The sequence below is a fragment of the Girardinichthys multiradiatus genome, chromosome 6, assembly GCF_021462225.1.
Source record: "Girardinichthys multiradiatus isolate DD_20200921_A chromosome 6, DD_fGirMul_XY1, whole genome shotgun sequence".
Classification (NCBI taxonomy): Eukaryota; Metazoa; Chordata; class Actinopteri; order Cyprinodontiformes; family Goodeidae; genus Girardinichthys; species Girardinichthys multiradiatus.
The window spans coordinates 17,462,600-17,475,961 of NC_061799.1; the positions used below are offsets into that span (position 1 = coordinate 17,462,600).

General features: G+C 40.0%; 1 protein-coding gene across 5 annotated transcripts in view; it reads left to right on the forward strand.

Annotated features, from left to right (window-relative positions):
- The window catches only part of LOC124870688 (SPRY domain-containing SOCS box protein 4-like), a 120,340-nt gene that overhangs the window by 56,749 nt on the left and 50,229 nt on the right, over window positions 1-13,362 (forward strand). For 3 of the 5 annotated variants that reach the window (XM_047369512.1, XM_047369513.1, XM_047369515.1), the window contains exon 2: window positions 9,967-10,922. In XM_047369512.1, the coding sequence (XP_047225468.1) occupies window positions 10,190-10,922 (733 nt within the window). In that variant the 5' untranslated portion in view covers window positions 9,967-10,189. The remainder of the gene's footprint in view (window positions 1-9,966; window positions 10,923-13,362) is intronic. The other 2 variants (XM_047369514.1, XM_047369516.1) reach the window with 1 other exon arrangement.

The window sequence follows — 13,362 nt, forward strand, 5'->3', positions numbered from 1 at the left end:
ACACTGGATGGTTGAAATCTTGAAATGTCTTAGAAGCCCTTTTCACACTGAGATGTCAATGACTTTGGTTCTTATGTGTTCTTGATTTTGTTTTTCTTTTTAAGACAAAATGTGTTGCTTTTTGAGATCATTCAGCCTACTTTATGTTGTCAGACCGGTTCTATTGAATAGATTTTTGTTTTCTACGTAGAATACAACTTGTAAGCAAGTGAAACTAAAGCATTCCAAAAGGTTTGTTTAATCACAGTTTATTCATCATTGAACAAGATGAGCGGTTTCACACAGGGCCAGGTTGGTTTGAATAGCTCTTTTCCCCCTTATAAATGCAGTCATAATTTGATCATCAGATTTTGTATTTATTCAGGTTGTCTTTGTCTGATATCAGCATTTGTTTGATGATCTAAAACATATAAGCAGAAGAAACATGTAAGGGGTCAAATTATTTTTCACAGCTCTGTATGAAAGAATGAGAGTGTATTTCTGTGTAGTTGAAGATCATATTTGGAGCCAGACGTTATGTGTGTCCTCTTTAGCTGCTCAGGGATTCCCTTAGTCGGAATGAATGTCAGCAATGTTAAGAGCATGGCAGTTTGTTTAATGTAGTGGGTACATCTGTTGCTATGAAGACACACTGTATAATTTATATATATATATATATATATAAATAAATGTGTGTTTGTGAGTGTGTGTGGGGTCGCGTGTGAGCTCTGCCATGTGGACGGTGGTGCCCAGATGTCGTCCCAGGAGTGGAAGATGGAAGAATGGACCACTTAGTGATTCATTAGTTAGACATCATCCTGCAATGCGGCTCTACAGTTCTGGTTTAGTTGACTTTGAACTTGCTTTAAGTGAGTCAGATCTCCAAAGCTTACAGTAGGTAGATGAACTGACACTCGTTAATTTTGCTTGCCATCTCTCTCTCTTGTTTTGGACCTCATTTCAGATTTTTCCTTCCACTTCACTGTCACAAAAATACAGGGGAACCTAACACTTCTGGAAGGGACTGTAAGCATTACTCTGCTTGACCAACCAAAACTATTATGTATTTGAATTGTATGATTGTATGAAGGGCCAATACTACCATAACAATATGACGGTAGCATTTCTGCTGGAATTTGCTGATTAGTAGTCTGGTTATTGCATCATGCATTAATAGCCATCTGTGTAAGTTAAAGCAAATAGTTTTGTTGTGGTTCATAAAGCTGTCATAATAATTTTTCTCTAAATAAACATAATTGATTTACGGAAAATCATTAGCATTTTGAGAAAGATTTTTGTGACTTGGGTAAAATGGAAGAGAAGACACTCCTAGACAGAGTAAACATGGGGTTTTAGTCACACACTATAAATACTAGAGCATTATAGTCTGGATAAAGGAAAAGGTTTATATTTTACCTCAATATTTGAAACAGAAATCTGACCTTTTGCAGCACTGTAGGTGAGAGGCTCCTCTGCAGTGCTCTGTCCCTCTGTGCATGTTGCTACATTTGTGTTCAAATCCTGTCTGTACTGTCAGGAGCTTCTTGGACATGTTTCAATAAAACACTGTGTTGAGTTAGACAGCCACTCAGAGCGTCGTCTCTTCCGATCTTACAGTGGTGCACGCATGGCGTCCTCAGTCTGCTGAAGCTTTTTAGTACGGCTACAGCAGGAGAGGCCAGATGAAGCCAGCCCACACACCAGGTGCACATTACAGCCTGTCTGCCCTCTATTTGCCTTCCCATCTCAGGCTTTGCCACTTTTTGATGAAGACTTTCCTAAACTTGCCAACTTCTGATTGCTTTTTTCCTAGTCTCTATTGACTTTGCTTCTGTTTCTGTGTTCTTCATTTCTGTCAAATGTTTGATAGTGAAGTAAATCTTTAGGGAACAAAGACTCCTACACACTTGATACACGATCATATGTTGTGTGTCTAAGAAGCAGCTGTAGCTATTTGACACTTCAAAGATCCTTTGATTTATCCAATTTATTTTTGAGATGATGTGCAGAACGGTTCTTCCTCCAAATATAGTTTGTTCAGCTTTGGCCTCATCTTACCAGACAGTTTTCACCCAGTATTTCACTGGATTGTCCCAATCTTCAGCAAACTTTAAACAAGCTTTAAGCAGCTGTTTTTCAGCACTGCAGATAAGTGGAGTGAGTGTGCATAGAGGCCATTGCCATTTCTTATTGTTTTCATGGGGAAAAAAACTTGCCTGCTATTTTCAGGTCTTTCTGAAGCTCTCTGAAAGTGCTCCTTAGCTCTCGGAATATTTTTTTTGATTATTCTTTTGATCGCATGGATATTTTACAAGGGGCACCTGACTGCGGCTGGTGTATGGTGAAATATTGTTTGTTCAACCTGAGGATTATGGCTCCAACATCACTCACCCTTACCATTGCCATTAGTATGTTTTGTAACAGTAAGATTTTTTTGTGAATAACTGGTTGCTTTCACCAATTGTACTACCGTATTTTCCGCACTATAAGGCGCACCGGATTATAAGGCGCACCTTCAATGAATGACCTATTTTAGAACGTTTTTCATATATAGGGCGCACCGGATTATAAGGCGCATAGAATAGAAGCTACTGCAGTCAAACGTTTGACTGGGGTTGCGTTATGCATCCACTAGATGGAGCTGTGCTAAAGAGAATGTCAACAAAACAGTCAAATAAGTCAGTCAAACTTTATTAATACACAAACCAGCGTTCTGATAACTCCATTCACTCTCATGGTAAGATCTCCTCTACATAGAATTCTATTGAATAGAGCCAACCGCACGTTAGGAATGCATTGGAGTCTATGAAGATGAAGTTGAAATCAAACGTTAGTTAAAACGTGAAAGGGAACTTTTCCCTGATTCAGTAAACACGTAAAATAAACAGTTTGATGCACTAAATCAAACGTTAGTACTGTTAACCTTTCCTGTTTCTGTCCCCTGACCGTAGTCTAATGACACAGGGGAGACGCTTTCTCCAGGGCCGAACTTACTAGTTTCCTCGGGGTTAACTCCCTCACTCATACGTTGCTGAGTTGAGCATAAAGAAACAGCATCAAAACACTGAGTTGTTGACGAGATTCGGGGTTCTTTTTAATGACTTTGCAGCACATAAAAACACAGGGCTTACAGACTCATACACCGCTGCTCCGGTCGCTGTCTCTACCCACCCCACACACACAATAATACCAACGTCACTCCTTCACTCTTGATTCTCAGCTACGGCAGCACACAGCGCCACCTCTGTCCGGAGGAGTAATGTCAACATCTTCCATACACACACGAAACATACACCCCACACACTGAGCTTCTAATCACATATAGTTCAGGCAATTCCTGCAACAGTACATTCAAACGTTATACACACACAAGTGGTGTTGGACTAGGAGTAAGCACAGTACAGGTGTTTACCGCTATTACTTCGGCGACACCCCTGACTACGGTAGCCGTAATGCTGCAAGCGGTGCGGCTTTGTAGTTTACCAGTCGTACTGAAATATTTTGACAGAGCGCCGTGTACAACCAGTATGGATCAACCAATTAACCAATTGATCCATATATAAGGCGCTCCGGATTACAAGGCGCACTGTCATTTTTTGAAAAAATTAAAGGTTTTTAAGTGCGCCTTATAGTGCGGAAAATACGGTACTTTGTGTAATTCTGAGAAACAGTTTTATAGGCCATCAGTTCATAATAAACAGATAACGCTGATTTGCAAATAGTAGCAGGAATGCATTCTGAATAATGACAGATTTCAGCTGGTATCTTGGTTTTCTCCCCCTCTCTGTACATAATTTTTTTCATGTGTTAATTACTTCTTTCTTCATTACATTGTTTTACCCATAACTTAATTAGTGCCATATAATGCTTTGATTTAGTCATATGTGTATCGGATTACTGTTGTTGTTAACATCTGGTGCGAATTTTATGTTAGTGGGCCCATTTAAAAAATTTGTACTGAGCAAAACGTGGACCTGTTCAATACTTCTTTCAGCTGCTGTAACTCAGACACAGGTACAGCAGCAGCAAGATAGAGGGGATAATGAAGGAGCCATTCAGGAGATCTGGCAAGACCGAGGGAGGTTGGCAAAGTAAACAACAGATGGCATAAGCACGTTTCTGCTATTTGTGCAGCAGACAATGCGCCGGCCCAACATTGGCCTCCCGAGAAGTTACTATGCAATCATGACCATAGTGAAACAGGATCAAAGGTCAAGTTCTTCCTTGATAAAGGGTTAACATGCCAGATTGTCAGCCATGCCAGGCCATGCCATGCCAGATCAGCCCAAGCTGACACTCACGTAGAAACACACTATAGGCCCAAAGTTTGGCAGGGATGACTGCTAAATCTTCCGTTCAGCTTCCACTCCTTACCCACCTGCCAGCCAGGGCAACACACACACACAAACACAAACACAGGCAGCTGTCTTATGTGTGTGCCTGTCCTCTCACACTCAGTGGTGAACAGAGCAGTGGCAGACATTAGTAATGATGGGTGCCAGCTGCAATGACCTTATTCACAGTGGAAAAATGTGAGAGAAAGAATGACGAAAATGAAAGATGTAAGAATGAAACTCTTGTTTGCACTTTGGCTGACTTTCCTGTTGTAGTTTTAGTTTAGACCTTTTAGTCTTGAGTACCTTTGAGCTCTTAGAGTGTCTGGACTTAGTTTTGGTTTCAGGCTTGAATTGTTCTTTGGTGATGGAAAGTGGTTTGTCAAAGTAAGGTGACACATTCTATTCTAACCAATGTCTGTGCGGGTGAGAGTGTGTATGTGTACTTAAAAAAACCACACATTTTTTCAACACTTACTCCATTACTGTCCCGGGTTCGAGTCCCGATCCGAAGGCCTATGCTGCATATCTTCCCCCTCTCTCCACCCCACTTCCTGTCTGCCTACTTTGTAAAAATAACAAAAAATAAAGGCCACTGGTGCCACAAAAAATGGCATGTTTTTTTAAAGAAATTCAATAAAATCACATTAAATTGTAGATATTTGGGAAACTATGCCACTTCTTATATGACTGAGTTGTTTAAACTAATAATTTTCCTTAAACTTTAGGTAATCATATAATGTTAAAGGCAGTGACTTCTATTTTTTGTACCATTCCTATATGATTTGGCTTTTCTTGAAGACTGTTCCTTTTATATGTTTTTGGGCACTATACAGGGGTTGGACAATGAAACTGAAACACCTGTCATTTTAGTGTGGGAGGTTTCGTGGCTAAATTGGACCAGCCTGGTAGCCAGTCTTCATTGATTGCACATTGCACCAGTAAGAGCAGAGTGTGAAGGTTCAATTAGCAGGGTAAGAGCACAGTTTTGCTCAAAATATTGAAATGCACACAACATTATGGGTGACATACCAGAGTTCAAAAGACCTGGCCACTATCCTGCAAGAAGAATGGCTTAAAATCCCTCTGACCACTGTGCAGGACTTGTATATGTCATTCCCAAGACGAATTGATGCTGTATTGGCCGCAAAAGGAGGCCCTACGCCATACTAATAAATTATTGTGGTCTAAAACCAGGTGTTTCAGTTTCATTGTCCAACCCCTGTACAATGTAATTGTAGCAAGTATAAAAAACACTGATAATAAGTGGTTATTTAGTCAGGCTATCTGCTCAGGTAGCTAGTCTGCTTCCGGCTGCTCTTCAGTCAGCTACAACAAATATTTCCAAACAGTCAAATTTACTTTTCTTGCAAGCAAGAGAAAGTGTAATGGCAACTGTCTAAACAGCTACAGAAAACACAGTTTACTCTGGGACTTTTTAAGGCATCTCACTAAAAGAACTGTAGACCACAGGGTTTTAAACCATAACTCTTTAAAACCTTGATAAACCTCGATACTGATATCCAGCTCATGCCTAACTACATTTATGCAGTGAAGGGAAAAAATCCCTGTAACTGTCTTTTTTAACAAAACCAACAGTGCCCAAATTTATGGCACCTCTGAGGATTTCTACACAAGGAACGGTTAAGCTTTTTTAATGTATGCTTAACTTTGTAAGTAGACCAGAGTGTCAAGAAACTGTTAATTATCGATCATCGACTTCCCAGTAAGGGAGATGTTTGTTTTATCTTCAGAAATGAGAAAATTGCTACAGGAAAAGGGCTACTTATTTTAGTCGACAAAATAATTACAAAGTTTAAAAGAACTGAAACTTTGAAAGTCAAGGCTAAAGGAGGACCCAACTTTATCTTATTTAATGGAGAGAAAGAAGGTTGGTAGAAAAGGTGAAAAAAGCTCACCGCTGGCAGCAAATTTAAATTTAAATTTATTTTAAGAATTGTGGAGGACACAATTTCTTTGTTCACTCAAAGCAAAACCCACACATAAATGAGAAGTGAATTGCTCATATCTAGGTGTCAGACAGGCTGGTTACGTCTCAAGTGTCAGTTTTGCCACCATAGATGAACTAGAAAAAATATGTTATAAAAATACACAGATTCTGTTTTACAGTTAATGGTGTAAGGTAAATGACAGCACCACACACACACATAGACTTGTGTCATCCACTTCTGCCTGAAGTGCGACTGAATGTTTTTTCCCTCGAAGAGGAAGCTTCAGCTCCCATTCTTGGAAGAGATCGCTGCACCAGTTTAACCACACATAACTGTGTGTGGGTGGGTGTGAGATCATCTTTGTTCTGCCTTCTTCTGCTAAAATTAAGTGTTGAAGACCAATTATTTGTTGACTGAAATAATAAATCTAGAACTATCTGAGAAAAACCAATGTCTTTCATACTGGTGGCTTGTGCCGTGAGATGTAGCTTTGACTTGATAAAAAAAGATTAAAATAAACACGCTTTTGTCAGTTTTTATTATCTTTTAATATGGAATAAGCAAGAAGAGTGTTTTTTATTTGTGGTGCAATATCTGCAGAACTTAGTTTGTGAAAATATAAATAAAACTGGAAGTAAATTGACTTGAAAATGCATAAAACTAAACTAAAACTGTAACATCCACAAATGAAACTAGGATGTTTCACTGAAAATGACGCAAAGATGGAAATTTATTCTAAAAATAAAACCACAAGAAGATGCCTTTGGTTTTCTTTAGAAGCCATTATTTCGCACAGGAACTTCAGGGTAATCAGCTGGTTACAACATATTGTTGTCCTTTTACAGATGGATTAGGATTATCGTCCAGATGACTTTTTCAACTGTGTTACACAAAGGATTGGAGATGAATTATTACGCAGTGCTTTTGTTTTCCTTCTGTTGATGTTTTTGCTGGCTCAGGCGATGCTCATTAAAATTAGATTAGCTAAAAGAGAGTTCGCCAGCTTCAGATGTGGCCAACGTTGCACAACTGGGGAGTTTTTAGGGAGCAAAAAATGAATCCAGTATTACTGGTGTTTAAGTTTGAAAACATAACTGCAAGTATGGCAAACAATGGGCTTTGCCAACACTATCATGATGTTTGGTCTAAAACTGCCATTTTTCTCTGGGTGCCTGTAATGTACCACAGTGGCAGTTCTGGGCAACACTGGTTCTCTGATGTGGACATTCACGTGTCAGTAGGTTCCTCCCAACCAACTATAGTACCAGAATAGCCTACTTTATATTAGTGAGCCATGCAGTGATCTTGCAAGTCTCACTTTTCCCCATATAATCAGCCCTTGTTTTAATAGTTAGAGGTTTAACTGCAGTACACTAATGTAGCTGTCAAAACATTATTTTTAAAGACATGGTCTTTCACACCACTCAAACTTAAAAATTAACTTCAAGCTAATGCTACACATGCAGAAGATGGAAGGTTAAAATACTGAAACGCAATTAAACTGCAGCTGCAGTGAAACACTCTCCTTCATTTGCCTCAGACACCGAGACGTAATGAGTTGCAGCAGAAACTAAGTTGTTAAATCAAGTGAGAGGAAATATTGATTAATGTTACAGGTCCTTCTAAAAAAATTAGCATATTGTGATAAAGTTCATTATTTTCCATAATGTCATGATGAAAATTTAACATTCATATATTTTAGATTCATTGCACACTAACTGAAATATTTCAGGTCTTTTATTGTCTTAATACGGATGATTTTGGCATACAGCTCATGAAAACCCAAAATTCCTATCTCACAAAATTAGCATATTTCATCCGACCAATAAAAGAAAAGTGTTTTTTATACAAAAAACGTCAACCTTCAAATAATCATGTACAGTTATGCACTCAATACTTGGTCGGGAATCCTTTGGCAGAAATTACTGCTTCAGTGCGGCGTGGCATGGAGGCAATCAGCTTGTGGCATTGCTGAGGTCTTAAGGAGGCCCAGGATGCTTTGATAGCGGCCTTTAGCTCATCCAGAGTGTTGGGTCTTGAGTCTCTCAACGTTCTCTTCACAATATCCCACAGATTCTCTATGGGGTTCAGGTCAGAAGAGTTGGCAGGCCAATTGAGCACAGTGATACCATGGTCAGTAAACCATTTACCAGTGGTTTTGGCACTGTGAGCAGGTGCCAGGTTGTGCTGAAAAATGAAATCTTCATCTCCATAAAGCTTTTCAGCAGATGGAAGCATGAAGTGCTCCAAAATCTCCTGATAGCTAGCTGCATTGACCCTGCCCTTGATAAAACACAGTGGACCAACACCAGCAGCTGACACGGCACCCCAGACCATCACTGACTGTGGGTACTTGACACTGGACTTCTGGCATTTCGGCATTTCCTTCTCCCCAGTCTTCCTCCAGACTCTGGTACCTTGATTTCCGAATGACATGCAGAATTTGCTTTCATCCGAAAAAAGTACTTTGGACCACTGAGCAACAGTCCAGTGCTGCTTCTCTGTAGCCCAGGTCAGGCGCTTCTGCCGCTGTTTCTGGTTCAAAAGTGGCTCGACCTGGGGAATGCGGCACCTGTAGCCCATTTCCTGCACACGCCTGTGCACGGTGGCTCTGGATGTTTCTACTCCAGACTCAGTCCACTGCTTCTGCAGGTCCCCCAAGGTCTGGAATCGGCCCTTCTCCACAATCTTCCTCAGGGTCCGGTCGCCTCTTCTCGTTGTGCAGCGTTTTCTGCCACACTTTTTCCTTCCCACAGACTTCCCACTGAGGTGCCTTGATACAGCACTCTGAGAACAGCCTATTCGTTCAGAAATTTCTTTCTGTGTCTTACCCTCTTGCTTGAGGGTGTCAATAGTGGCCTTCTGGACAGCAGTCAGGCCGGCAGTCTTACCCATGATTGGGGTTTTGAGTGATGAACCAGGCTGGGAGTTTTAAAGGCCTCAGGAATCTTTTGCAGGTGTTTAGAGTTAACTCGTTGATTCAGATGATTAGGTTCATAGCTCGTTTAGAGACCCTTTTAATGATATGCTAATTTTGTGAGATAGGAATTTTGGGTTTTCATGAGCTGTATGCTCAAATCATCCGTATTAAGACAATAAAAGACCGGAAATATTTCAGTTAGTGTGCAATGAATCTAAAATATATGAATGTTAAATTTTCATCATGACATTATGGAAAATAATGAACTTTATCACAATATGCTAATTTTTTGAGAAGGACCTGTATAAGAAAAAAAATGCTTTAAGATAAAATATTTTCTTATCTGATTATCTAAGCTGTTTACTGCCTGCTAAAGCTATCTTTCCCATGTTTCCTGCATATTTGATCTTTTTAGTAAAAGTGCTCACTTTTATTGATTCTCTTGTCTGGAAGCGGTCACACTTCCATTTAACTTATTTCCTTCAATATGACCTTTTTTCTCAAGAATACATTCTGTGGCCCATGAACAACAATATGCATATTTGGTATATATTTGTTGTCAGTGCTTTTAACCTTATATTCCTGTTTTGAAAAACAATGAAAAAGCCAATAAAAATTATCATTTACTTATGTTTCATACAGTATTTTTATGTTTTATAGGTCTAAAATATGAAATTTGCCCATTAATGTGTTTCTTGGACTGGTTTTGCATGACTATGGTTTGCTACAGATATATTTAATAAAAATGTCTTTTGTCTTTTTTCTTGTAATTTTCTGACAGGAGCAGATGCAGCTCACAATGAAGACATTTGTGGCATGAAACCAGATCTGTCACTCATTTCCTTCTCCTTCATTTCCTTCCATCACCTTTCAGTTAGTAACTCTAACCTCAGCAACACCGCATTGATGAGGTAACGTCAAGCGCCCGTTTCGCAGCACCCACCTGCACATATACCATATTGCCTTCTTCCCCTTCTCCTCCCATCAACCTCTCCATCACAGTTATGGGTCAGAAGATTTCTGGTAGCACCAAATCAGTGGATGGTCGCGGGGAAAGTGGTGGCTCCCCGTCGTACCGACCCACGGCTCATCGTCGCCAACACCTGGAGCTAAGGGGTCCAGATTTTTCCAAGCCTCCCAGGCTGGATCTGCTGCTGGACATGCCATGCGCTGGACTGGAGACCCAGCTCCATCACGCTTGGAATCCGGATGACCGCTCCCTCAACATCTTCATCAAAGAGGACGACAAGTTAACGTTTCATCGACACCCGGTTGCTCAAAGCACAGACTGCATCAGAGGGCGGGTTGGATACACGCGGGGTCTTCATGTGTGGAAGATGCACTGGCCTTCACGGCAGCGAGGCACCCACGCCGTGGTGGGTGTGGCAACCTCTGAGGCTCCTTTACATTCTGTTGGGTACACTGCTTTAGTGGGTTCGGACTGTGAGTCCTGGGGTTGGGATCTGGGACGAAACAGACTCTACCACGACAGTAAGAACCGGTCCCACAGTTCGCTGCCTTCGTACCCTTGTTTCCTGGAGGCAGACGAGTCATTCACACTCCCGGACTCTCTTCTAGTGATTCTGGACATGGATGAAGGGACGCTAAGCTTTATGGTGGACGGACAGTATCTAGGAGTTGCATTTCGAGGCCTGAAAGGAAAGAAGCTGTATCCCATCGTCAGTGCCGTGTGGGGACATTGTGAAATAACCATGAAGTATATCAACGGCTTGGATCGTAAGTAACCACATTTATCTCACTAATGACACAACATGAGCATAATCATTTTCAGAGAGGAAATTCCCCAATGCTCATATTTTATGAAACTAAATTTACCATTTCATTTACATAGATTGTAAGCTACATTTTATGTTTAGAAGTCACCACAACTGAATTACAGATCTTCAATAATATTTCATATGCAGTTGCTAGAAAAGGAAACCCTGGTATTGTGACATGTCCTCACATGTCAGGGGTTGTGGTAGGACTGTTAATTTCTTGTGTAACTCTGTAGACTCTGGCATTGTGTACTCTACCTGCTTTATTTGGCAGAGGTTAATTTAAGGACACCGGTGACAAAATAATTCACTTATTCCGCAATAGGGGTCATTCAGTATACTTATATGGAAGCTTGTTACATTGTTCTTTTCTGTTGTATTGAGATTTTTGATTCAAGCATTTTAGTTCATTTTATGGTCAGAAAAATTCAGTAAATGGACATTTATAGACACTCGCAAACTGTACCTTTAAATAGGAACTGAAACTCATGTCGGTTGTGGGATTTAATGTTCCGCTGGCTGGAACATCACTGTGGGTCATTTCTCTAAATACATTACCATGCAAGAGTACTCATTTGTTTTCAAATTATTTACAAATTAAAATCTGAAAAGTCCTCCATTTGTATTCCACATCCCTAAAAGTCTGTTCTTTGTAACCACCTTTTGGGCTATGTTTCTGCCAATCTTGTACTTGCAGAGACTGAAAGTTTTGCCTATTCTTTTGTGCAAAATAAGTATTTCCATAGATTCCCCAACCCTACTTAATGATGGACTTCGACTAGTTCATTCTAACACATGAATAAGCTTTCTTAACCAATCTAATGTAGCTCTGGCTGCATGTTGAGAGTCATTCCTCTAGTCTTGTGTTTTTTGGAGCCTTTAACAGGTTTTCTTCCCTTGCTCTGCATTTAGCTCCATCCATTTTCTCATCAGCTCTGGACCAGGTTGCCTGTCCCTGCTGAAGAAAATCATCCTCACAGCGTGGTGCTGCCACCACCATGTTTTACAGAAGAAATCTGGTGTTCATGGAGATTTTGCCGTGTTAGGGTGCCAGCACTAAAAGTGCTTTGCATGTGGGCCAAAACGTTTTATTTTGGTCTTCCACATGTTTGTTGAGTCGCCTAACCAGTAATGTCTTCACAGAACAGCTTTATATTTATAATTAGGGTAAATTACACACAGGTACACTCTCTTTACTTATTAGGTGATTTCTGAAGGCAATTGATTGCTCTTGATTTTATCTAGGGGTTTCAAAGTACTGGGATCTGAATACAAATGCATTCCAGACCTGTTAGAATTATTTTTGTAAAACATTTAGAAAATATTGTTTGTGTGTCACATGACATCCAAATAAACTACATTAAAGAGTGGGGTTATAATAGGCCAAAATGTGTATTTCTTAAAAAGCAGTTCAAATCTGACATGTTTTTATTTTCTGTCATCTTTCAAATGGCACTTTGCTTCTAAAGTGCTATATCTTAGCTTTTCAGTGATCATCTATCAAGAGTAGATGTTTTTATTTTGAATAGTCACCGCTTGTGGGAATACTCCTGCTGGTGTAATTTTTTTCACAACTCGGAAGTTAATATATTTTTCTCATGAGACTTCCGATTTCTGTCTTCATGTACGTGTTTTGAGAGAAGAGTCAAGCTGTTTGTCCTATCGCAGTCTAAACAGTGGTGTTTTTCCAATCCTGGTTAGACACACATCATGGATAAATACAGACGGAGCCGCACCTGGCATGATGGGAGAGTGTATGTCATGAAAACAAGCCTAAGATCCGACTCTGGCTGTCTCTGAGTTTGCAGAATCCTATGGGTCTTGTTTGATATCAATAGAGTGTTTTTTTCTATTACTCATCACAGAGCAAAGAGGAAACCCAGTTCTCTTTGTAGTTTGTTATGTCTGGTTTCTCTTTGTCCAGTCATCTCAAGTTTCTCTCTGAAAATTTTCTCAGAGGACCACTGTTCTTCAGGGACCCCATGTGACCAAGAGCCTGTTTTTTTCTACTCATAAAAAGAGGTCAGAAAGTCTCATTACAGCTTTAAATTGAATGTTTCTGCTTTAAAAAGCTGAAGCCGACAAACTAGAATATGAATCAGAAGAAGAACAAATCTCTGACTCTAGAGATTACTTAAAAGTATATAGTTGAGATGCTGAGAGTGCATCAGCACATCTAGTTTTTCATTTAAGAGCTTCCTACAGGATTTCATGGTGACTGTGACATGGACCATCAGGGAGAATATGAGGAATATGAAGTCTTTTTAAGGCTTCTATAAGCATAAAGGCTTCATGCTGTGAAATGAAGTCTGGCTTTTGAAAATATGCGAAACTGAATGTAGATTGGTTCATCTCGATAGGCAAGAAGGTACTTTTAAAAGAGAGAAGACATAAAAATA